The sequence below is a fragment of the Heloderma suspectum genome, chromosome 1, assembly GCF_057233095.1.
Source record: "Heloderma suspectum isolate Gila_16-S chromosome 1, 16-S_ref, whole genome shotgun sequence".
NCBI lineage: Eukaryota > Metazoa > Chordata > Lepidosauria > Squamata > Helodermatidae > Heloderma > Heloderma suspectum.
This window is the reverse complement of record NC_139458.1, coordinates 108,232,468-108,256,779: the sequence shown is the minus strand read 5'-3', so window position 1 is coordinate 108,256,779 and position 24,312 is coordinate 108,232,468. Positions and strand designations below refer to the sequence as shown.

General features: G+C 42.9%; 1 protein-coding gene across 1 annotated transcript in view; it reads left to right on the top strand.

The window, feature by feature from the left end:
• CCDC73 (coiled-coil domain containing 73) overlaps window positions 1–24,312 on the top strand; it is an 85,914-nt gene that overhangs the window by 5,656 nt on the left and 55,946 nt on the right. Inside the window, exons 2-6 of the mRNA XM_084853242.1 lie at window positions 2,007–2,078; window positions 4,894–4,965; window positions 6,896–6,931; window positions 15,321–15,395; window positions 23,672–23,710. Of these exons, the coding sequence (XP_084709368.1) occupies window positions 2,007–2,078; window positions 4,894–4,965; window positions 6,896–6,931; window positions 15,321–15,395; window positions 23,672–23,710 (294 nt within the window). The remainder of the gene's footprint in view (window positions 1–2,006; window positions 2,079–4,893; window positions 4,966–6,895; window positions 6,932–15,320; window positions 15,396–23,671; window positions 23,711–24,312) is intronic.

Sequence of the window (24,312 nt, the reverse complement as noted above, 5' to 3'; positions counted from 1 at the left end):
ACAGTCTGATTTTCTAAAAGCCATCAAAGCAGTGCACTGCAATTCAAAACAATAACACCTTAACACAATAAAAAAACATTACAAACAGTAAAACATTTTAACATTAAAACAACTACATAATTGAAAAGGTTAAATTAAAGAGCTGAGACTTCACACCCTTTCTAAAAGCAAAGAGATTGGCTCCCAATCGTAGTTCTTGAGGGAGTGCATTCCACAGTTTGGGAGTGACGCAGAAGAAAGCCCTTTTACGCATACTTGACAACAGGCCTCTGCAGGTAATGGTGCCCTCGACAGGACCTCTCCTGCAGATCTTAATGCCCTGGCGGGTTCATAACAACACAGTAAGTCCCTTAGGTCCTAAGCTGTTTAGGGCTTTAAAGGTTAAAACCAACTCCTTGAATTGAGCCTGGAAAGCAACTGACAACAAGTACAGGTCTTTCAAGATAGGTGTAATATGGTCCTGATACCGTGCACCAGTAAGCAGCCTATCTGCTACGTTATGCACCAATTGCAGCTTCTGGGTGCTCTTCAAGGGTAGCCCCACATGGAGTGCATTGCAGTAGTCTAAACATGATGTAACCAAGGCATGGATAATTGTAGCAAAGTCAGACTGACTCAGGAAGCGTTAAAGCTGGCGCACCAAGCATAATTGTGCAAATGCACTCCTTGCCACCTGAAGATTCAAGGACAGTGTAAGATCAAGGAGCACTCCCAAGCTACAAACCTGATCTTTCAGGGAGAACACAACCCCTTCCAGAAGAGGTTGAATCCCAACCCCCAGGTCCGGCTTTCAACTGAACAACACCATCTCTGTCTTGTCTGGGTTTAATCTCAGCTTGTTCACCTCCGTCCCTTTACTGAACCAGGCAACATTCAAGGGTTTTGACTGCTTCCTTGGTGTTAGGTGACAAAAAGCAGTAGAACTGGGTGTCATGAGCATATTGATGGCACCTTACTCAAAAATTCTGAATGACCTCTCTCAGTAATTTCATGTAAATGTTAAATAACATGGGGGACAATATAGAATGCTGTGGGACACCATAGGCCAACAACCATCGAGTCAAACAGTAATCCCCCAACACCACCTTCTGGACATGGCTTGACAGAAAGGATTGGAACCACTGCAAAACTCCAAGGCCCAGCCCTGTGATGCTCTCTAGAAGAATACCATGTTCAGTGGTATTAAAAACTCCCAGGAAGTCAAGGTTAATGAATAGGGTGGTGCCTCCTACCTCCAGTTCCCAGCATAGGCCAGGGCAACCAAAGCAGTCTCAGTCCCATATCCTGTTGTTGTTGTTCAGTCGTTCAGTCATGTCCGACTCTTCGTGACCCCATGGACCATAGCACGCCAGGCCTTCCTGTCCTGCGCTCTCTCTCGGAGCGTGCTCAAGTTCATATTCATTGCATCCGTGATGCTATCTAGCCATCTCATCCTCTGCCGTCCCCTTCTCCTTTTGCCTTCAGTCTTTCCCAGCATCAGGGTCTTTTCCAGGGAGTTTTCTCTTCGCATTAGGTGGCCAAAATATTGGAGCTTCAGCTTCAGGATCTGTCCTTCCAATGAGCACTCAGGGTTGATTTCCTTTAGGATGGACTGATTTGACCTCCTTGCAGTCCAGGGGACTCGTAAGAGTCTTCTCCAGCACCACAGTTCGAAAGCATCAATTCTTCATCAAAGCGCTCAGCCTTCCTTATAGTCCAGCTCTCACAGCCATATGTTGCTACTGGGAAACAAGAAAAGTCCTACTTGTTATTAATTGAAAATTATTATTAATTCACTTTCTGTCTTATTGTCCTTTGAAATGTTTTAATAATAAATTTACCTGTCATTATACTGTGTGTTTCTAACATACTCATAAGACTAGATGATCCTACTTCTACCAAATCACAGAGGCATGATGTTGCATAGACTGAATTGTATGTGAAAAAAAAGAGTATCTTAAGCCCGTTAACTAACAATTTAATTTTTATAAATAAATAAATAGTTCCATCTTTGTTTTTGAAAGTAGGATGCAGAAATTCATTATGAGGAGCAAATTAGCAAGTTTCTTGTTGAAAAACAGGAACTCGAGTGGCAAAAGGTTGGTGCTTTTAAAACACAGATAATTAGGTAGTATTTTTTCTTAGTAATGTAACTGTTGGTTAGATATAAGTATTAACAAATGGTGAGATTCAATTTTTTATCTGATTCACATGTTTATAGTGCTTCCAAGGTTTCATGGGAAAAAATGTCAATATAAATGTTTTAATGGTTATGTGCTTTTACAGGATTAAATCCAACATTGCACTAGTGGAAGTTCACCAGCGCAGCAGGACTTTCTCCCTCTCTCCTCCCTGCTGCACCCCTCCCAAAAATCTGCTCTGGAGGATTTCCCAGTCCTTTGTTGAGGGTGTATGGGGTGTATGTGCTGTGGGTGGAGGAGGAATTGCCCCCCTCTCAGTTCTGCTGATGGAACTGCTTCCTTCAGTGGAAATGCTCCATTGAATCTAATCCATAGTCTTTGCTTTAAAGCAGGGGTGCGGAACCTCTTTCAGCCTGAGGGCTGAAATTTATTTTGGAGCAGCTTTCAGGGGTCACATTCCAGTGGTAGGCGAGATTGAAAGCAAAAGCGGTGTGGCCAAAATGCCAAAAATATCACCATATTCTAGCTTAAAGCTCCTACTGCCAATAATGAAGCCTCAGAAGAGGCATTTCAGTGTTTTAGAATGGGAGTGGGGACTTCACAAAAGCCAGGAAGCCACTAAATGATCAGCAGTTGGGGGAAAGAGAGTGAGGCTTGGGGAAGGAGGCATGGCTGGCCATCTGGGGAACCCAGAATTGGCTCCCAGGCCTGAGGTTCTGTGTTGTTGTTCAGTCGTTCAGTCGTGTCCGACTCTTCGTGACCCCATGGACCATAGCACGCCAGGCCTTCCTGTCCTGTGTTCTCTCCCGGAGTGTGCTCAAGTTCATATTCATTGCATCGGTGATACTATCTAGCCATCTCATCCTCTGTCGTCCCCTTCTCCTTTTGCCTTCAATCTTTCCCAGCATCAGGGTCTTTTCCAGAGAGTTTTCTCTTCGCATTAGGTGGCCAAAATATTTGAGCTTCAGCTTCAGGATCTGTCCTTCCAATGAGCACTCAGGGTTGATTTCCTTTAGGATTGACTGATTTGACCTCCTTGCAGTCCAGGGCACTCGTAACAGTCTTCTCCAGCACCACAGTTCGAACGCATCAATTCTTCAGCACTCAGCCTTCCTTATAGTCCAGCTCTCACAGCCATATATTACTACTGGGAAAACCATAGCTTTGATTAGACGGACCTTTGTCGGCAAGGTGATGTCTCTGCTTCTTACTATGCTGTCTAGGTTTGCCATAGCTTTCCTCCCAAGGAGCAAGCGTCTTTTAATTTCATGGCTACAGTCACCATCTGCAGTGATCTTGGAGCCCAAGAAAGTAAAATCTGTCACTGCTTCCATTTCTTCCCCTTCTATATGCCAGGAATTGATGGGGCCAGATGCCATGATCTTCGTTTTTTTTAATGTTGAGCTTCAAACCAGCTTTTGCACTCTCCTCTTTCACCCTCAACAAGAGGCTCTTTAGATCCCCTTCGCTTTCTGCCATTAGGGTGGTATCGTCTGCATATCGGAGGTTGTTGATAATTCTCCCAGCAATCTTAATTCCGACCTGTGATTCATCCAACCCGGCGTTTCTCATGATGTACTCTGCATATAAGTTAAATAAGCAGGGCGACAATATGCAGCCTTGTCATACTCCTTTCCCAATTTTGAAACACTCGGTTGTTCCATGTCTGGTTCTTACTGTTGCTTCTTGACCCTCGTACAGGTTTCTCAGGGGACAGGTAAGGTGGTCTGGTACTCCCATCACTTTAAGAATTTGCCACAGTTCGTTGTGATCCACACAATCAAAGGCTTTAGGGTAGTCAATGAAGCAGAAATAGACATTTTTCTGGAATTCTCTTGCTTTCTCCGTGATCCAGCGAAAGTTGGCGATTTGATCTCTAGTTCCTCTGCCTCTTCGAAACCCCGCTTGTACTTCCGGTAGTTCTCGGTTCGCATACTGCTGAAGCCTAGCTTGTAGGATTTTGAGCATCACCTTGCTGGCATGTGAAATGAACGCAATTGTGCGGTAGTTTGAACACTCTTTGGCGTTGCCCTTCTTTGGAATTGGAATGTAAACTGACCTTTTCCAGTCTTGCGGCCATTGTTGAGTGTTCCAAATTCTGTACCCCTGCTTTAAAGAGATGTCGAATTTGGATAGGTGATTTGCCAAAACTGAATGTGAAGAAGCATTATATGAAGCATCTGAGTGCAGCACGTTTGATTCTAGCCAATCAAACTGCACTTTCACACTTCTGTCCTGAGCCAGAAAACACTGGCCACAGCTGAAGACTGTGGGCCTGCTACTGTGCTTTCAGGCATCCAACAGACTCTGCATAGAAATTTGAATACGTAATGCAAGTTGTTTCACAGTTCTATCTGGCTGTGGGCTCCTCACCTGCCATGCAGCACCTTGCTGCAGTGCCACTACAGAAGACAGTTAAAAAGAAAAACAAAAGAAATTCCATATATGTTATAGACATTACTATATAATTTATACAGACCTTAAAGCAAATGAGAAATATAATAATAATAATAGCATTTTCACTTGCAGATTCATGTAGTTTTATAGAAAATTAATTTGCTCTTGTCACATGAATACACCTATGCCTTTGCCTGTTGGAAGATAATAGCTATTGTCTTGTATTCCTTCTCTAACCATTATTTCTAAAACCAAGATAAAGAAAATTTTAAATTGAAATATTTTCTTAATGTAATAGAATATTTGCTGAAACAATGAAAAAGTCATATATAAAGATCCATTTTGTTCTACCCTAATTTAAATTATTGTCAAACAGGAAGCTCTTCAACATGAAAAAGAAGCCTTAAACAAACAGCATACAGAAGCCATGATAGCTTTCAAAAAACAGGTAACACACTGAGACTTTTTTTGGAAAAAATCTCAGCAGGAATAATTATAGTTATGTATAGGTAAATCTTTTTTATACAGAAGGTGATATTGTCACTCAAGTTCACAATGAGCAGTGAAGCTTTTAGTGTTTGTTTTTAAACTGCTTTAGTCTCACTGCAGTGGGGAGGGCCTTGCTGTGGGTAATGGCCTTTCTGCTGCTTTTTTTTAAATGCCGAGATGAGCGTGCCCATGCTGGAGAGGGAAAGCACACAGATACATACATTCAAACAAATACAACGATATGAAGGTTCACACAATGCCATGTAATTGCTATTGGGGAGGAAGCAGCATTGTTGGTATTTTTCAGTTTTGTTTTTTAAAATGTACTGCCATGCTGGTTGGGGATAATAGGAATTGTAGTCCAACACATCTGGATGGCACCAGATTGGGGAAAGCGGCTTTAAAACAAATAGGTTAGAAAGACACAGGCATGTGGGGAGAAGCATCATCCTTCTTTAGTGGTGTCATGAACTAGCTAATATGTGTCTGCCACACTAAGTCTGCAATCCTATGCACACTTACCTGGGAGTAAGTCCTATTGAGCCCAGGGGAGGTTACTTCTTAGTAGACATGCATAGGATTGCACTATAAGGCAACTATCTCAGGGCATATTAATCGGGACAAAAATAGTTGAGAAATGTTGACTTCCCCACAAATGACACACATTTTTTAGGAAAGATATCCAGATTTTCCACAACAACTAATTAATCACTCAATGCACATTCCTAATGCAAAACATATCTGGAAACAACGATTCAGAATTACTGCTATGGTTTTCTACAAAGAAATATTGTCTAAGTTTAGCATTCGTATTTGGCTTCTTTATGGACTCTTACGTGATTGTCATCCAGACATGGTGACATATCAATTAATGCTAAAAATACCAGCTGTTATTGCCTCTGTTTGATGACGTTTTTCAGAAGTATTGCTGGAAAATTTGGTTCTGTGGTGGGTATTTCTCTTGAACATCAGAACATAAAGCTACCCCCTCCTTTGTGGGAACTGACATTTGGGAGCAATTAATAGGCCCCTTGAATCTTTTGCCCTGGTAAACATTTGCCACACTCAACAGGAATGATAAAAGGAGCAATACCAGAAAGAAAACCAAACAAAAAAGAGAAACTGCACAATTTATAGTTCTTGATGCATTTTGAGAAATCTTCTTTATCAAGGGGAATTTTTAGTTTCTTCAAAAACTTCCCAATGGCTACTTAAGACTATTCTGATGCACCCACAGTTGTTACTGCAGAACCAGAAAGCATTAAGCTTTTAATTAATGTGGGGAAGGGCATTGCTGGATAATATAGTGCAGTATATATTATCCCCAACCTAGTGTCTTCCAGATCTGTTGGGCTTCAACTCCCATCCTTACCAGCCTGCAAATATATAATATTCTATCATCTAAAATTTAGATAATAGATTGTTATTTCCTTACTTATTTAGAGTGTAAGGGCAAAATCCAATGGGGCGATTGCGCCTCCACTGTCCACAAGCATGGACACATGAACCACCATTTGCGGAAGGAAGATTTGGTATTTCCAGGCCAACCAAAAGTGAAAATGCTCATTTCTGCAACAGGGCAGGTTGGCAGAGCTCATGTATGGGAGTTCTGCTGACCTGACCCAACTGAGAAACTAGCAATTCCGCTTGTTTTAGGGCTTCGTCTGGGAAGTGCTAAATCACTGTTTTGCAAGTGATGGGTCCTGCTCATGCAACAGAATCAGTGGGACCCACTGGTTGAACAAAAGAATCAGCAGGGCGCAAGAGAATTGGCGGAGGCATAAGCGCCCCATTGGAAATAATGTCCTACCTTGGCTAAATGTCCTACCTTGTTGCACGCGTTGTTTGATCATGCTACTTAAACTTCTTTCCTTCTTGTGGCATTCAAGTTTCAAGCAAGAATGTTTGCTATGGAAGAAGAAAAGGTAATGCATACGCTGGTGTACAATGTATTTGTTCAATAAATGGATAGTCACTGGCTGGGAGTCAAAGTGCCTTGTGTGGAATTCCATGTATGGTGTGTGTGTGTGTGTGTGTTTCAGTTCTTCCCTTCTAGCAGCAGTCCCTGAAAAGCCCTCACCAAATGTTGAGGGCTCACCAGAGCAGTACCTGATGAGGTACATGGAGCTCCTGCCAGAAAGGAATGCTGGTCATCTCCTTAAATGTACATCTAATATGCATGAGCATTCTAGATCCAAAATAGAATAAGGTCTAAAGATAGTAAAGGAAATTATCATAATATTTCTAGATAGTTGTTGAATAATAGAGCACTATAATGAAATTTATATAAGCCGTTCCCTTGAAGAAGTGAAAAAGCTAGTATTGATCCTTGAGCAGGACTTTGCTGTTGGCAGGTTACACTTGCATAGGGAGAGGCACCCATTTCTTACCAGTCTTTCCTGCCTCCTGCAGCCCTTTGTACCATATCCCATACTGTTCTGGAGGTTCCCCATCCTCCAGGAACAACTTTTCAGAAGGTGTAGGAAGCTGCAATATGTAGGAAGCATCAGTGAAAATTGGCTGCTCTGCCTTGGCCAAGTGAAAATGCTTTCTGCTAGTGCGAAGTCACCACTGAATACAAGCCATTCTGTGCAAATCGAATTCAGAGCGGGATGTCTCCATGGTGGATTTGCTGTGATCTGGCTCCATTTCGAGGTCATTCGGGGCACATGATATCATGGCCATCCTGCAGCCACCCTGGAGCTTTTCTTGGAAAAACCAGATTTCCTGAGACTACTTTAACTCCAATTCTTTTCCTTAAGTCGGGTTCTCCGTGGTATAGTTGTTCCGTGCCCCAACCCCTGCATTTAGCTCTGGTATGCTAGCCCTGCCCAGAGGTGTGCCTTTCACCATGACCCCAGTCAAGGGGTGTTTCCTGTCCCTGTGTTTCCTGTCCTGTGTTCTCCAGCACAAACCAATTACTGTCTACTCAGAAGTAACTCCCATTGTGGTAAGTGAGGCTTGTCCCCTGAATGCGCACTTCAGAATTTACAGAGATCCCCCTCAATCAAAATAGCATATTTTAAACCACTGTTTCCCTAAGGGCTATAAAGTGCTATCTCAGAGCTGCAATGCTCTGTTGTTTGGGTTATTGCCATTCGGAAGTAAATAATTCACACCTTCGATCGTTGCACCATTGGGTTAGAAAGGGGACTGGTTTCCCCTCCCTGTCTTTCCCCTCCCTGTCTTTCCCACCACGAACATATGTGTATCTACTCATTAATAACTCCCATTGTGTTCAATGAGGCTTGTCTTTGATGTTTACTTCCTTTCTTTTTCGAAGTAATTAATTCGCAGCTTCGTTCCTTTGCAGCATTGGGAGCTTCAGGGAAAAGGAGAAAGGGGATTAGAAAAAGGGTTGGTTGGAGCCAGGATGCTTCAGGTATTCACAGGGTTACATCTCCTAAAGGTTCTGAAGCACTTTGCCAGCTGTAGGGGAGTAGTTAAAGCGGAGCCTCACTGGATTGCAGCATCTGAAGCTTTAACAGAGGGAGAAGGATCTACAGCTGTATTTCTGTAATGTTTGGTGCTGTAAGGAAGTAATTAATGTGGGGGGCAGAGGAGAAGGAGAGTGCTTTTGTCACAGGAGGAAACCTCCCAGGATTTTATAGAAGGAGAAAGGGGCGGGGGAGAGCCTCTCTTATTGGTTGAACAGCCCCTGCCAATCAGATGACATTCACTCCACCCCACCCCACCCGGAAGTATGTTCTGTGAAGCCACTCATGCTGGTGTGGTGCACTCACTCGTGGAGGCCTGCGCGGACCAAAGCACACCAAAGCCAATCCCTAGAAAAATCCGGATAATCATTCATTCACTTCTCCTTCTGTTGTCGTGGAGAAAGTTCCAGAGTCTCCTTACCAAATACAGGTTCTGTGACTACAAATGAATGGCTGAAAAGTGAACACCAAGTCCATGAATGTTCATCCCATGTTACACTGGAGGCACTCTAAGACTGTTTTTTAAAAAAACTTTAATAAAGAATGTACCCAAAATGAAGATGTCAAACTTTGCAAAAATGTGGTTTCATACAGTTCTCTGCGCAGAATGGGTGGAACACTTTATAACAGTTGCATGGTGGTGATCAGCAGCTGCTGTTGCATCAAGTGATCCCAAACCATGGCAGTAAGCACCCATTGGAGAGCAACAGCAATGCAGAAAAATCTGAAGGCAAGAAATAACATATTTTCCAGTAACTGTCTGGGTCATCTCAATATCCTCTGAATAAAGAAAATCTTGATAAGTATTACTTGTGCCCTGGTCTTCAAAACACTACAGTAAAAGAACAGTACAGAAAATCCCATTCACTCCAATGGTCGACAGCACCAAGGAGTAGGGTATCCAAAAGAGAGGATTAAAAGCCTGCTAAAGCTCCATTACAGTCAGTAAAAACAAGACCTGGAGCTGACTGTGGCTCAGATCATGAGCTGCTTCTTGCAAAATTTCGGCTGAAATTGAAGAACGTAGGGAAAACCACTAAACCATTCAGGTATGACCTAAATCATATCCCTTATGAATATACAGTGGAGGTGAGGAATAGATTTCAGGGATTAGACCTGATAGACAGAGTGCCTGAGGAACTATGGACGGAGGTCCGTAACATTGTTCAGGAGGCAGCAACGAAATCCATCCCAAAGAAAAAGAAATGCAAGAAAGCCAAGTGGCTGTCTGATGAAGCTTTACAAGTAGCTGAGGAAAGAAGGGAAGCAAAAAGCAAGGGAGAAAGGGGAATATATATCCAACTGAATGCAGAGTTCCAGAGAATAGCAAGGAGAGACAAGAAGGCCTTCTTAAATGAACAATGCAAGGAAATCGAGGAAAACAACAGAAAGGGAAAGACTAGAGATCTCTTCAAGAAAACTGGAGATCTCAAGGGAACGTTTCGTGCAAAGACGGGCATGATAAAGGACAAAGAAGGCAGGGACCTCACAGAAGCAGATGAGATTAAGAAGAGGTGGCAAGAATACACAGAAGAACTATACAGGAAAGATCTTAATGTCCTTGATAGCCATGATAGTAATGTCCTTGATAGCCATGATAGTGCGGTCACTGAACTTGAGCCGGACATCCTCGAGAGTGAAGTCAAGTGGGCCTTAGGAAGCATTAGTAACAACAAAGCTAGCGGAGATGACAGTATTCCAGCTGAGCTATTTAAAATCCTAAAAGATGATGCTGTTAAAGTGCTGCATTCAATATGCCAACAAATTTGGAACACTCAGCAATGGCCGCAAGACTGGAAAAGGTCAGTTTACATTCCAATTCCAAAGAAGGGCAACGCCAAAGAGTGTTCAAACTACCGCACAATTGCGCTCATTTCACATGCCAGCAAGGTGATCCTCAAAATCCTACAAGCTAGGCTTCAGCAGTATGCGAACCGAGAACTACCGGAAGTACAAGCTGGGTTTCGAAGAGGCAGAGGAACTAGAGTTCAAATCGCCAACATTCACTGCATCATGGAGAAAGCAAGAGAATTCCAGAAAAACGTCTATTTCTGCTTCATTGACTACGCTAAAGCCTTTGATTGTGTGGATCACAACAAACTGTGGCAAATTCTTAAAGTGATGGGAGTACCAGACCACCTTACCTGTCTCCTGAGAAACCTGTACGAGGGTCAAGAAGCAACAGTAAGAACCGGACATGGAACAACCGAGTGTTTCAAAATTGGGAAAGGAGTACGACAAGGCTGCATATTGTCACCCTGCTTATTTAACTTATATGCAGAGTACATCATGAGAAACGCCGGGTTGGATGAATCAGAGGTCGGAATTAAGAGTGCTGGGAGAATTATCAACAACCTCCGATATGCAGACGATACCACCCTAATGGCAGAAAGTGAACAGGATCTAAAGAGCGTTTTGTTGAGGGTGAAAGAGGAGAGTGCAAAAGCTGGTTTGAAGCTCAACGTTAAAAAAACGAAGATCATGGCATCTGGCCCTATCACTTCCTGGCATATAGAAGGGGAAGAAATGGAAGCAGTGACAGATTTTACTTTCTTGGGCTCCAAGATCACCACAGACGGTGACTGTAGCCATGAAATTAAAAGACGCTTGCTCCTTGGGAGGAAAGCTATGGCAAACCTAGACAGCATAGTAAGAAGCAGAGACATCACCTTGCCAACAAAGGTCCGTCTAATCAAAGCTATGGTTTTCCCAGTAGTAATGTATAGCTGTGAGAGCTGGACTATAAGGAAGGCTGAGCGCCGAAGAATTGATGCTTTCGAACTGTGGTGCTGGAGAAGACTGTTACGAGTGCCCTGGACTGCAAGGAGGTCAAATCAGTCAATCCTAAAGGAAATCAACCCTGAGTGCTCATTGGAAGGACAGATCCTGAAGCTGAAGCTCAAATATTTTGGCCACCTAATGCGAAGAGAAAACTCTCTGGAAAAGACCCTGATGCTGGGAAAGACTGAAGGCAAAAGGAGAAGGGGACGGCAGAGGATGAGATGGCTAGATAGCATCACCGATGCAATGAATATGAACCTGAGCACACTCCGGGAGAGTGCTCAGGACAGGAAGGCCTGGCGTGCTATGGTCCATGGGGTCACGAAGAGTCGGACACGACTGAACGACTGAACAACAACAACAACAACAACAAAGACTTCATTGGAGATATGGATCCCTAGTGTAAATGGCCATCATATAGCTGAAGTACACATCACTTTCTAAATTTGTGTAGTCACAGCAAAATAAACATGTCACATTTCATAGAATCATAGAATACTAGGCTTGGAAGGGGCCTACAAGGCCATCGAGTCCAACCCCCTGCTCAATGCAGGAATCTAAGTCAGTGTCAGGAGCGCCCTAGCTGCCTCTTGCAGTCCCCACCAATAGCCAACTCAAGACATAGATGATGAGGATTCTTTCCGAGACTTTATTCCTTTATTACTTTATGACTCTTTCAGATACTAATCACTAACGACATAGCAAGGAACAGCACTGGGGAAAGATAGCAGAGTAGCCTAAGCTCCAGGTAAGGCAGTTGGTCCCCGTTTGAAGGAGAACCATGGGAAGACCCTGAACTTATGGGCTAGGGAGAGATCCTCCCTCTTTCCCTTGGGTCCTCGGGACGCGACTGTTGTTTGCCTGCCAAACAAGCACTCCGCCTCCTTTCTGCGCCCTCCATCTGTCGTCGCTCCCTGCATCTGCTCCGAGCATCCAGCAAGCCCCCCTCCAGCACTCTCTCACTGCCAGGGTCACTATCTATCCCAGGAATGTTGGCAGGAGGAATCTCTGCCAGCTGCTGTGCTTGTGAGAGACGAGCGAGCTCCTCTCCCACGGATTGCTATTCCTCCTCAGAATCAGAACTGCTCTGGGGCTCTGTTGGCTCAGTTTCCACCCTGACAGTCAGAGCATCCCTGACAGATGGCTGTCCAGCCTCCAGTGTGGGAGAGCCCACTACCTCCCTAGGTCATTGGCTCCATTGTCGTATTGCTCTAACAGTCAGGAAGATTTCCTGATGTTCAGCTGGAATCTGGCTTCCTGTAGCTTGAGCCCATTATTTTGTGTCCTGCACTCTGGGACGATGGAGAAGAGATCCTGGCCTTCCTCTCTGTGACAACCTTTCAAGTACTTGAAGAGCACTATCCTATCTCCCCTCAGTCTTCTCTTCTCAAGGCTAAACATGCCCAGTTCTTTCAGTCTCTCTTGTTTCCAGTCCCCTGATCATCTTTGTTGCCCTCCTCTGAACCCTCTCCAGTTTGTCTGCATCCTTCTTAAAATGTGGTGCCCAGAACTGGACACAGTACTCCAGATGAGGCCTAACCAGTGCTGAGTAGAGGGGAACTAGTACTTCCCAGGATTTGGAAGCGATGATTCTATTAATGCAGCCAAAAATAGCATTTGCCTTTTTTGCAGCCACATCACATTGTTGGCTCATATTCAGCTTGTGATCTACAACAATTCCAAGATCCTTCTCGCTTGTAGTGTTGTTGAGCCACGTATTCCCCATCTTGTAACTGTGCCTTTGATTTCTTTTTCCTAGGTGCAGAACTTGGCATTTATCCCTATTAAATGTCATTTTCTTGTTTTCTGCCCAGTGCTCCAGTCTATCAAGAACCCTTTGAATTTTGTTTCTGTCTTCCAAAGTATTAGCTATCCCGCCCAATTTTGTGTCATCTGCAAATTTGATCAGCGTTCCCTGCACCTCCTCCTCCAAGTCATTAATACAAATGTTGAAGAGCACTGGACCCAGGATTGAGCCCTGTGGTACCCCACTCGTTACCTCTCCCCAGTTTGAGAAGGTCCCATTGATAAGCACTCTTTGAGTCCGATTCTGTAGCCAACTGTGGATCCACCGGATCGTTGTTTCCTCTAGCCCACTTTGAGCTAGTTTGCTCATCAGGATATCATGGGACACTTTGTCGAAAGCTTTGCTGAAGTCGAGGTATATGATGTCTACAGCATTCCCACGGTCTACAAGGGAGGTTACTTGATCAAAAAATGAGATCGGATTTGTCTGGCAGGATTTGTTCTTGACAAATCCATGTTGGCTTTGAGTAATCACTCCATTGTTTTCAGGGTGCTTGCAGATGGATTGCTTTATCATCTGCTCCAGAATTTTCCCTGGGATTGATGTCAGACTGACTGGTCTGTAGTTCCTAGGTTCCTCCTTTTTACCCTTTTTGAAGATAGAGGCAACATTAGCCCTCCTCCAGTCATCTGGTACTTCCCCCGTCCTCCATGATTTCTCAAAGAGAATAGACAGTGGTTCTGAGAGTTCTTCTGCCAGTTCCTTTATTACTCTAGGGTGCATTTCATCTGGCCCTGGAGATTTGAACTCATTCAAAGTAATTAGGTGTTCCTTGACTATATGCCTATCGATCTCAAGCTGCAATCCTGCCCCTTCAGCCCGTACTCTGCCTTTGCCAGGGGGGTCATAGACCCTCTTTTGGGAGAAGACTGAGCCAAAGTAGGAATTGAGCACTTCTGCCTTTTCTTTGTCATCTGTTATCATTTTGCCATCCTTATTTAATAGCTGAACCACCATTTCTTTCCTCTGTCTTTTACTATGCACGTAGCTGAAGAAAGCGTTTTTGTTGCTTTTAGCATCCCTCGCTAACCTCAGCTCGTTCTCAGCTTTAGCCTTCCTGATGCCATCCCTGCAATTCTGTGCTACCTGCCTGTACTCTTCCTTTGTTGCTTGGCCTTCCTTCCACTTCCTATATGTGTCCTTTTTTGTTTTCAGGTCATCTCTAAGCTATTTGTGAAGTCACATTGGCTTCTTCTGTTGACTTCCACCTTTTCTTCTTGTTGGAATTGTTTGTAATTGTGCCTTGAGAATTTCCTTTTTTAAAAGCTCCCACCCATCTTGGACTCCTTTTCTCGTTAGAGTCGCTTGCCATGGGACCTTACTGATCATTGTTCTGAGTTTATTAAAATCAGCTTTCCTAAAATCCAGGGTACGCGTTTGACTACACGCGGCTTTTGCTTCCCTTGGAACCAAGAACTCAAGTATAAAATGGTTGCTTTCCCCCAGAATTCCTGTAACTGCTACTTTATCCACTAAGTCATCTCTGTTGGTTAGGATCAAGTCAAGGATAGCCGATCCTCTAGTTCCTTCCTCTACTTTCTGTAGGAGGAAGTTATCCACCACACAAGTCAGGAATTTCCTGGAGGGGCCATGTTTTGCAGAATTTGTCTCCTAACAAATATTGGGGGTAATTGAAGTCCCCCATTACTACTATATCATGCTTCCTTGAAACGTTGGCTATTTGCTTTTCAAAAGTTTCATCCTTGTCTTCTCCTTGATTGGGTGGCCGGTAGTAGACTCCGACCACCAGGTTCCTTTTATTCTTTGCTCCATTTATATTAACCCAGATGCTCTGGATGGGGCTACCAAGCTCCTCCTCCTGTATTTCTGTGCAGAGATATGTATTTTTCACATATAGTGCAACCCCACCTCCCTTTCTGTTCCTCCTGTTCTTTTTGAACAATTATATCCTTCAATTGCTGTATTCCAGTCATGCGAGTCATCCCTCCAAGTCTCAGTTACACCTATCAAGTCATAATTTCCCTCTTGTATTAAGAGTTCAAGTTCATTCTGTTTGTTTCCCATACTCTGGGCATTAGTATATAGACATCGAAGACCATGTGCTTCATAGTCTGGCTTTCTTCCTACATGTTTGTGAAGACTAATATTGGGCGCTATTAGAGCTGTTCTCTCTGTTGCAGTGCATGAGCCTTTGTCAATATTATGTCCATAATGATAAATATATCAGAAGAGACTTATTCTTATGTTGCTTAGCTGAGAAATGCTTGTTATTTTACATTTTCTTTTTTCTAATAAAAGATTCTAATTAACAAAGCTGTTTCTTTGAAGGGAAAATATCTACTTGCTAAAGAATCGAAAGAAAGAGAAATGGAAGCATTGAAGGAAACATTAAAAACGTTACAGGTAAATGAACTTTATACTGATATAGCTTGATTTATTTGGGCCCTGATCCAATACAGCATATGTACGGTAGATTAACATTATGGATTTTTAAAATGGAAAGATAGTTAGCTGCAGCTACAGTTTTTCTGTTGGCAGGGGTGAGCAGGAAGCAGTGCTTCTCATTTCTGCAGTCAGGGAGAAGAGTTTTCTTCAGGCAGAAAGAGGAGGTATTCCCAGAACAAGTTCTGCCTAGCGTCAGTGAGCTGGGCTTCTTCAGGGCTCTGTTGTAATTGAGAAAGTCCAATCAGTACTGAACTCCCAAATGTGATGTTCTCCCCCACCCATCCCTGCCCCAAACCCTGGATCTTTGAGAGCCACAGGGGTTAGCAGGGACCCATCTACTCCTCATCATCAGGTCAGGAAGGGACACAAAAATCACAACCAAGCATGATTTTCTGATACCATCTCAGTCTCCATCACACTGGAAGTTGTTCTAGGCAGGTCTCTGAACATATTTTTCCTATCTCCAGAAGCAAACAAACTCTGGCATGCTCAAACGAGATCCACCAGGGTATAAACATCATGTCTGTGCTATGACTGATGGGCTGCACAGTATCCTGCATGGAGCCAGCCCAATGGGCAAGAAAGCATGCAAGAATCTCCCAGTCATTCTTCCTGGATTGTAGGAGCCACATAGGCCCCAGCTACACAGGACATTTACTCCTGTTCTTCTATGCCAAGATGATGGCACATGACGCATGCCTGTCCAAAACAAGCACAGTTTTTCATGCTGTAAACCCCCTTTTTTAAAACAACAACAACTGGTTTTCTGATGGATTTTCCCACCGCAACAGCTTCAGTGCAGTTTGGGAGTCTGTGTGACCTGAACTGCCTTCAGTGCGGGCTGGGGGGAACAGCGCTGATTGGTGGAAGGGAAAGTGGCATCCTGAAAGGGTGGACACAAGGAGAGGAGTGGCCAGAACATGTCTACTCAGAAGTAACTCATCCCCTTCAATTGCATTTTACCAAGTATGAATGGAGAGTAGGTCAGGATAATCCCTTTGCCTGCTCTTTTTGAAATGTTCAGACCAGCAAATCTTTGCATAAGTTTAATGAGTTTAGAAGGTGATCGCCCACAAAGGAGCCTTCTTCCTGCTGAGAAAGGGTGGTCACAAGGGGGGATGTTGGCTAAACATGTCTATGTGGAAGTAACTCATTCTCCATTGCACTTTATTGAGCACACAAGCGAGGAAAGGAGTGTGGAGCAAGCCTCCACTCATTCGCTGCCTCACACCTACACAGTTGATGACTTTCAGTTCTACTCATGGGACTCCGCCCACCCAACCCCAAACTAATGTGGTTTCAGGTGCCATTTTTCCTGTGAAAGCCAGGTTTAATATATATATATATATATATATATATATATATATATATATATATATTTTGTACACACACACACACACACACACACACACACTGCTTTACTGGCTATGTTTGCCCTGGGAGGAGCAAACCCGATTTCATGAAAATTCGCATTTAAATGGAATTGCCTTAGAAAGTGTCTGTGTGTAGATGGGGCTATAGTTTCTATACAACTTCAGCTCCTCAGGTCTGAATCCAAACATTCTATCCAAGCACTAATGAATATTGGAACCAGAGAGGGTATGCAAGGGTACGAATGCCAGTATCACAGGTTGGGTAGCTCACTGAGGCAGAAGAACAGCCCAGAGTTGCTGGATGACAGTGGAGGCTCAACTAAGTGTACACTCTTAAGAATTCAGAGGAATCCTTATTGTACTAAAGGAATTTCTCCTGGAGGTGCAAGGCCATTATGTTTTAGTAAGAACAGAGAACATCACAGCAAAAACAGATGTGTGCCCTGGGCTCTTTGTAAGGAAGATCAGGATATAAATATAAATAAATAATAAATACATATAATTGTCAAGGTGGGATGAGATCCCTAATGATTCATGTGAAAACAGTGCTCTTTCTTCAGTGGGAAGACTCCTGACTTCTGTTCCTGACAAAAGAGCATCTTGAACTGTCTACAGGTGGACCAAGGGCATGTTTCCATGCTATTGGCTTCACTTTGTTTGCAACTTTGTTGCAATGTTTCCCCAATTACATCTTCTCTTTTTCCTGTTTCCACAGCCCTTAAAGACCCAGCTTATCATCGCTTTAGCCTGGGGCTCTGCGCTGTTTCCACAGAGCTCTAATCAAATTATTTTCTTGATGGTTAGGTGGAGTCTCTGTTGGGTCTGATTACCTCATCAGTGTTCCCACCTCCTCCTCTTGCAGATTCTCCCCTCCCTTACCCTCTCTGCTCAGCCTCAGTTTCCTGCTTCGGTCAGACTCCTCCCCACCTTCCAAGCCCCTTTTCCCCCCCCTGGAAAGTGAGCTTTAACGTGCAATTTTGCTTTAACGAAGGACCAAAATCCCCCTTTTCCCCCTTAAGCAGAGCAGCATTCTCTCCCTTTTAAACCCTTGGTTAATCTGCTAAAAGGGAGAATTATCAACAACCTCAGATATGCAGATGATACCACCCTAATGGCAGAAAGCGAAGAGGATCTAAAGAGCCTCTTGTTGTGGGTAAAAGAGGAGAGTGCAAAAGCTGGTTTGAAACTCAACATTAAAAAAACGAAGATCATGGCATCTGGCCCCATCACTTCCTGGCATATGGAAGGAGAAGAAATGGAAGCAGTGACAGATTTTATTTTCTTGGGCTCCAAGATCACCGCAGACGGTGACAGTAGCCATGAAATTAAAAGACGCTTGCTCCTTGGGAGGAAAGCTATGGCAAACCTAGACAGCATAGTAAGAAGCAGAAACATCACCTTGCCGACAAAGGTCCATCTAATCAAAGCTATGGTTTTCCCAGTAGTAACATATGGCTGTGAGAGCTGGACTATAAGGAAGGCTGAACACCGAAGAATGGATGCTTTTGAACTGTGGTGTTGGAGAAGACTCTTACGAGTCCCCTGGACTGCAAGGAGGTCAAATCAGTCAATCCTAAAGGAAATCAGCCCTGAGTGCTCATTGGAAGGACAGATCCTGAAGCTGAAGCTCCAATATTTTGGCCACCTAATGCGAAGAGAAAACTCTCTGGAAAAGACCCTGATGATGGGAAAGACTGAAGGCAAAAGGAGAAGGGGACGGCAGAGGATGAGATGGTTAGATAGCATCACTGATGCAATGAATATGGACTTGAGCAAGCTCCGGGAGAGAGCGCAGGACAGAAAGGCCTGGCGTGCTATGGTCCATGGGGTCACGAAGAGTCGGACATGACTGAACGACTGAACAACAAAAATCGGCTAAAAAGGGGAACTTAAAGCGCAATTTCGCTTTAACGAAGAAACAGAAAAGCATCCCACCCCTTTTAAGTCCTTTTTTTTCTCCTTAAGTGGAGCAATGTCCTGTATGCAGCATTCCTGCCCTTTTTATCCCTTGGTGATTTTGCTAAAACGGAGGACTTAAAGCACAACTTTGTTTCAACGAAGCAGAGCTCATAGGCAAGTCATATGTAGAGCGAAATTGCGCCTTAATGACTCTCCATGAAGCTGTCTTTGTGGCTCTCGTGATTTCCCTGCCAACACCATGGCTGGGAACCTCGTATGGTTATCCAGCTCCAAAATGGTGGTGGAAATTCCAGCAAAAAGGGTAGTAAGGGGTTGGGTCCCTGAGGTCATGGGCAGGTGAGCAACACACCCACAAGGGCCAGGCTACACGCCCCTTGGGCAGGACTATGATACTGAACCCAGTGCTGTTGTGGAAACAGGTCAGTAATGGAACCGAAGTAAGCTGGAAAAGTCAGACTATCACCAGTCCCAGAAGAGGCCAGTGTGGTGTAGTGGCAAGAGTGTTGGACTAGGAGCTGGGAGATCTGGGTTCTAGTCCCCACTCGGCCATGAAAGCTCACTGGGTGACTTTGGGCCAGTCACAGACTCTCAGCCCAACCCACCTCACAGGGTTGTTGTTGTGAGGATAAAATGAAGAGGAGGAGGATAATGTAAGCCGCCTTGGGTTCCTAGCGAGAGGAAGAAAGGCGGGGTATAAATGCAATAAATAAATAAATAAATAAATAAGCGGTTTTTCCGTGAAAAAATGCAGGGCTGGTGCTGAATGGCCATGACGTCATGGAAACACAGAGACCTCGCTGCGCAGCCAGGTTGTAGTACATTGCTGGTGGAAACACAGCCCAAGTCTCTGGATTTGGAAGTGTTTCTACAGATATCTATCAGAATGAGGCATCCAGTTTCGGTTCTGTTTGCTGATCTACAAACCCAGGTTTCTGTGCACAGCAGGAGATGGTCTAGAAGCTAAATGGCCAAGGAGACTGCAATATGCATTCCTCCAAATCCTCAGGAAAATTAGGCAATAGAAAGCAGAGGTTATTCTCATGGTTCTGTAATAGCCAAATCTGCGTGATCAACCCTCTCTGATCTGGTTAATTTATTGATTAAACCAGAAAAATTGAATCTCTTTTTGTTTCTTTCAGGAATCCTCCATGGAAAAAAGAATCTTAAATCCACACTAGCTAGGTGGCTTAGAGATAGCATTCTTGAGAATTACACAGTTAAAGGGGTAGCTCTCAACAGGGTATCATTGCTCCGTCTGTTAGAAGAGCAGTAACCTTTGCAGCCTTTAAGGTCAACACTTGCATAGATGAGATTTGCAAAACTGCCACTTGGGCACTATCAGCCCATTCATTCATTATAAAATATATGCTTACTGTTCTGCACATAATCTTAAGGTGCTACAGAATGCTCTGGACCAATAGAACTCTTTCATCTGGGATGATACCATTCTTAGACATCCCTGAAGCAAACTGCTATCCCCCACTGACAAAGAAAGAAAAATTTGACTTACCATGACATTTCATTCTTCTTGATGATGTGAGAGCAGTTTATCCTGCCAGAGTTCTGGGGAGCAAAGAGCAGAAATCCCCCAGTTTGTGGACTCCTGTGGACATGTTATCCCTCTCTTTTTGTCTTTGGGTGTCAATAAAATTATGATTATTTCAGGTTGTTAATTACTGTATTTTGAAGTTCAGTCTAAGGCTTAATGAACTCCTCTGAAGAAAATTCCAACCCTACCTGCAGCAGTAGGAGGAACTTCTACTCACCAACTTCTCTCTTCACCTGCAAGAGCACAACTTCACAGCAAGATATTTTTTTTCTTTCTGAAACATTCACTCTAGAGTAATTTGATTAAACTTAATAGGGCTGTACCAATGGAAATTATTTCTTGGAATCATATAAAACCATACTAACTTCCTCCCCACTGTTAAATGCTTACACATACCTTTATAAAAAAAAAAACTCAAGACACACCTTAACTGGAGTACTGGGCATTTTACCAGAACGTTCTTCAAAATTGCTGAATTATTTAATAGTGCTTTTTCTTTTCATTGTGCAACAAAGAGAAATGTTATCTGTTGTTAATATTGTGCTGATTACTCTGTTCTCATTAACTTTATAAATAGCTTGGTTATTTTGATGTCATTCTCTGTTTATTTAATAATCTGGTTAATGCTGAGATTATTGTAAAAGCAAATTCCTTCACATTGCTGACCTTCTGTGCAAAAGGCTGAAAAGATTTGTTATGCCCTGCTCAATTCATGACACAGCACAAGTGATATATAGTGTACTTCATGGTCGGCTGAACATGATACATTGGCTGAAAGTAATAAATGCTCCCTTGCTTTTCTTAACTAAGATAAACTTGAAGAAAAAATATCATCCAGTGATGGAATCTGATTTAAATTCAGTACAACAAAGACATTCAGGGAGATAGTTCAGATGATATTTCAGCCAGCTCAGTTGCACCAATACCACCAACAGCATTTCACGCAAGCATTCTGCACATGTCAGAATAGTAATCGAACATCAGAAAAACATGACTGCCCCTTTCCTTCTGTGAACAGCTGATTAGTGCATAGGACAGGGCAGCAATTATTATTTTTCATACCTTAGTACAGGGGTGGACAACCTGCGGCCTTCCAGATTATGTTGGACTACAGCCCCCATCATTCCTGAGTACTGACCATGTTGGGTGGGGTGATGGGAATTGGAGTGCAGTGATATTTGGGGGGCCACAGTTTGCCCACCTTGGTTTTAGTGTTTTAGCATTGTACAGTTGAACATTTTGAAGCAGTCAGGTCTTCTCTGTCATGAACGTGAGTGCATATAAAAAACTCATATGAGCACTGAATGCAACTTTTATGATACACTGTTTTGTAACCCTGACTCAAAACTATTAGCTATATATATGCTGACATTCAGGTGAAAGGAAACACAATAGGGGAGCGATATGGACTAATGAAGAGGATAAAATAAGGATGTTTCCCCATGTAACATTCTACATGTTGCAACACTGGGAAAAATAATATGAGAGTGGGAGGTAATACCATAATCTACATTTATCTGTAGCACTATCTGGGAAGCTCCCACTCGCACCATTGAGAATGTCCCTCCCCCGCATATAGCACAGCCTTCCTCAACCTAGCACCTGCCAGATGTTTTGGACTACAACTCCCATCAGCCCCTGCCAGCACAGACCGATTGGGGATGGTGGGAGTTGTAGTCAAAACATCTGGAGGGCACTAGGTTGGCGAAGGCTGATATAACAGTGTGGGGGCTGATTTTCATCAGGATTGTTGTGTGGGAAGAAAGGGTTAAATCCCACTCCTTGCACACTGTGGTCCCAATTCTGATTCACCCAGAATAAAAAAAGGCACACAACTTCCAGTGGCATCTCATGTAGTTTGGCCCTAAAGAGAATATTATAAACATAATGTGGGGAGAGGCATTGAAGTAGAATGAAGGTAATATAACTAGGAGTATGGGAAAAAGTAAGACTGAACAAGGTAGAAAAAAAGGAATGAAAATTTAATGGGGGAAAAGATTCCTAAGGGAGCTTTCTGTTGTTCTGCACACTTTTAAACCAGGTTTGAAAATAGGCACAAACCTGGGCACCTGAGATGTGTTAAGAATTAGGCATGGAGTCTTACAAAAGTTGAGGCATGATGCAGTCTATTGTGGGCATAACTTTCTCCCCCTCTTCTGTCTTATAGTTTTTCTACATGGAGCTTTTAACATGCCACTTTACTGAGGCTTTTGCTTACAGATTCTTTGTGGAATTAAGATTGGCTCATTTACACATGTTCTTTTCCAGGGTTTTTCTTTCTCTACCTTTCTATTTGTTCTATTACACAACCACTTGGTGGCACTGTGATATAGTGGAATTGTGCAAATATGCTAGGGTTTTACGCCACCATTCATGGAAATACCAGACTTTCCTTGTTAGACACCTCCCCCCCCCAAAAAAAAATGGTTGCAAAGAAAAGAAGAGGCCTGGAGGATGATGACGTTCTGTAAAGCACCCACAAACTACCATGAGTGAGGAATCATGAGCGCACAATAAATGCCTTGTGTAGAAAGGCTCTTAGTGCATGAGCATACATGCAAGCAGCATGATAGGTTGGAGGGACGATGGAAGATCTGTGCAGACTTCCCATATTTATATCCAATTCTCTCTCTTACCTTGATACAAATTATTTATGCTCTAAGCATGACTAACTTGCACTGGAGAGAGGCAGGGGCATGGATGGTAATATGAAAGGTTTGCAGTGACCTCCCTTTCCTTCTAACAACCTGTTGCACCCATTGGGAGTGGGAAAACAGAGCTCCATTGAGGTTATAGAAATTCTCTGTGTGTAGGTTCTTTTTTTCCCCTTTTACACCACAAATGACTAACCTCGGTATGCATAGGCTACTAAAACTATGGGCTTAGTTTATTTATTTATTTACTTACTTACTTACAATATTTATACACTGCTCCACATCAAAAGATTTCTGAGTGGCGAACAGCAAGATAAAATAATAAAACACCAGGTTAAAACAGATAAAACATTTTAAAAAGACAAATTCCAAAAAGGCTGAATTTAATAACCCACAGGTGGTCTCTCAAGGAAGGCCTCTTGAATAACAATGTCTTCAGGAGGTGCTGAAAGGAACACACCTTGGCGCCTTCCTGACCTCCAATGGCAGGGAATTCCACAGGAAGGAGGCCACCACTCTGAAGGCTCTTTTCTTGGTGGATTTTGCAATACTTTTTGTCATACTTGCAGTCTTCCTATTAGTACCTCCTTACCACTTCCTTATCATAGAAGGTTTATGTGTTAGAATGTTTACCTCTTTACCACTTCCTTAACATAGCAGAATTACAATTGTTAGTTGATTTTTTATCCATTTGTTATTCTTTATAATCTCATAGCGTATTGGTTTTTATTATTACAGATTTCAAAATACACACTACAAAAGAAGCTTAATGAAATGGTAAGAAATTAATCTAACTGTAAAATAGTCAAAGGCTTGGGTCCTACCTTTATGCTCTGTGAATGGAAGGATCTTCCATTTATGAAAGGAGTTAACACGGACAGTTACATTCATGGGATCTTTGCGTGACCACAATTCTTCTGCTGCTGATGGAGCAAAAAGTTAAGATCTAAGTCCAACACTCTTTGCGTTTTATGCTAACTGGTTATAACTAAGCACTCTAACTATTTTTAGATAATGAGTAAATAATAGAGGTACTTGTCTATATTCAAATGTCTATTATAGTTAATGCTGAAATTTGCAAAAGTGTGTATCCAAACTGATTTTAATACTTGGCATTTTTGTTAACAAAATTGGAAATTTTTATGTTGCATAGCATCATTTTTCCAACTTTCTTTTTTACAATAACAATGTGTATTTTTGCAAGCACAAGTACAGTTAAAACTATATAGCTTGTGGAGTCTCACATATGTTTTTCCAGGCTAGTATTTGTAATTAAAATTATTAATAAAACACACATTGCAAGGTTTTAGAGATCTGGTTTTTTCCTGAATTTTATAGTATATGAGTTTTATATGATGAAGAAGAATTAAGGAAGGAAG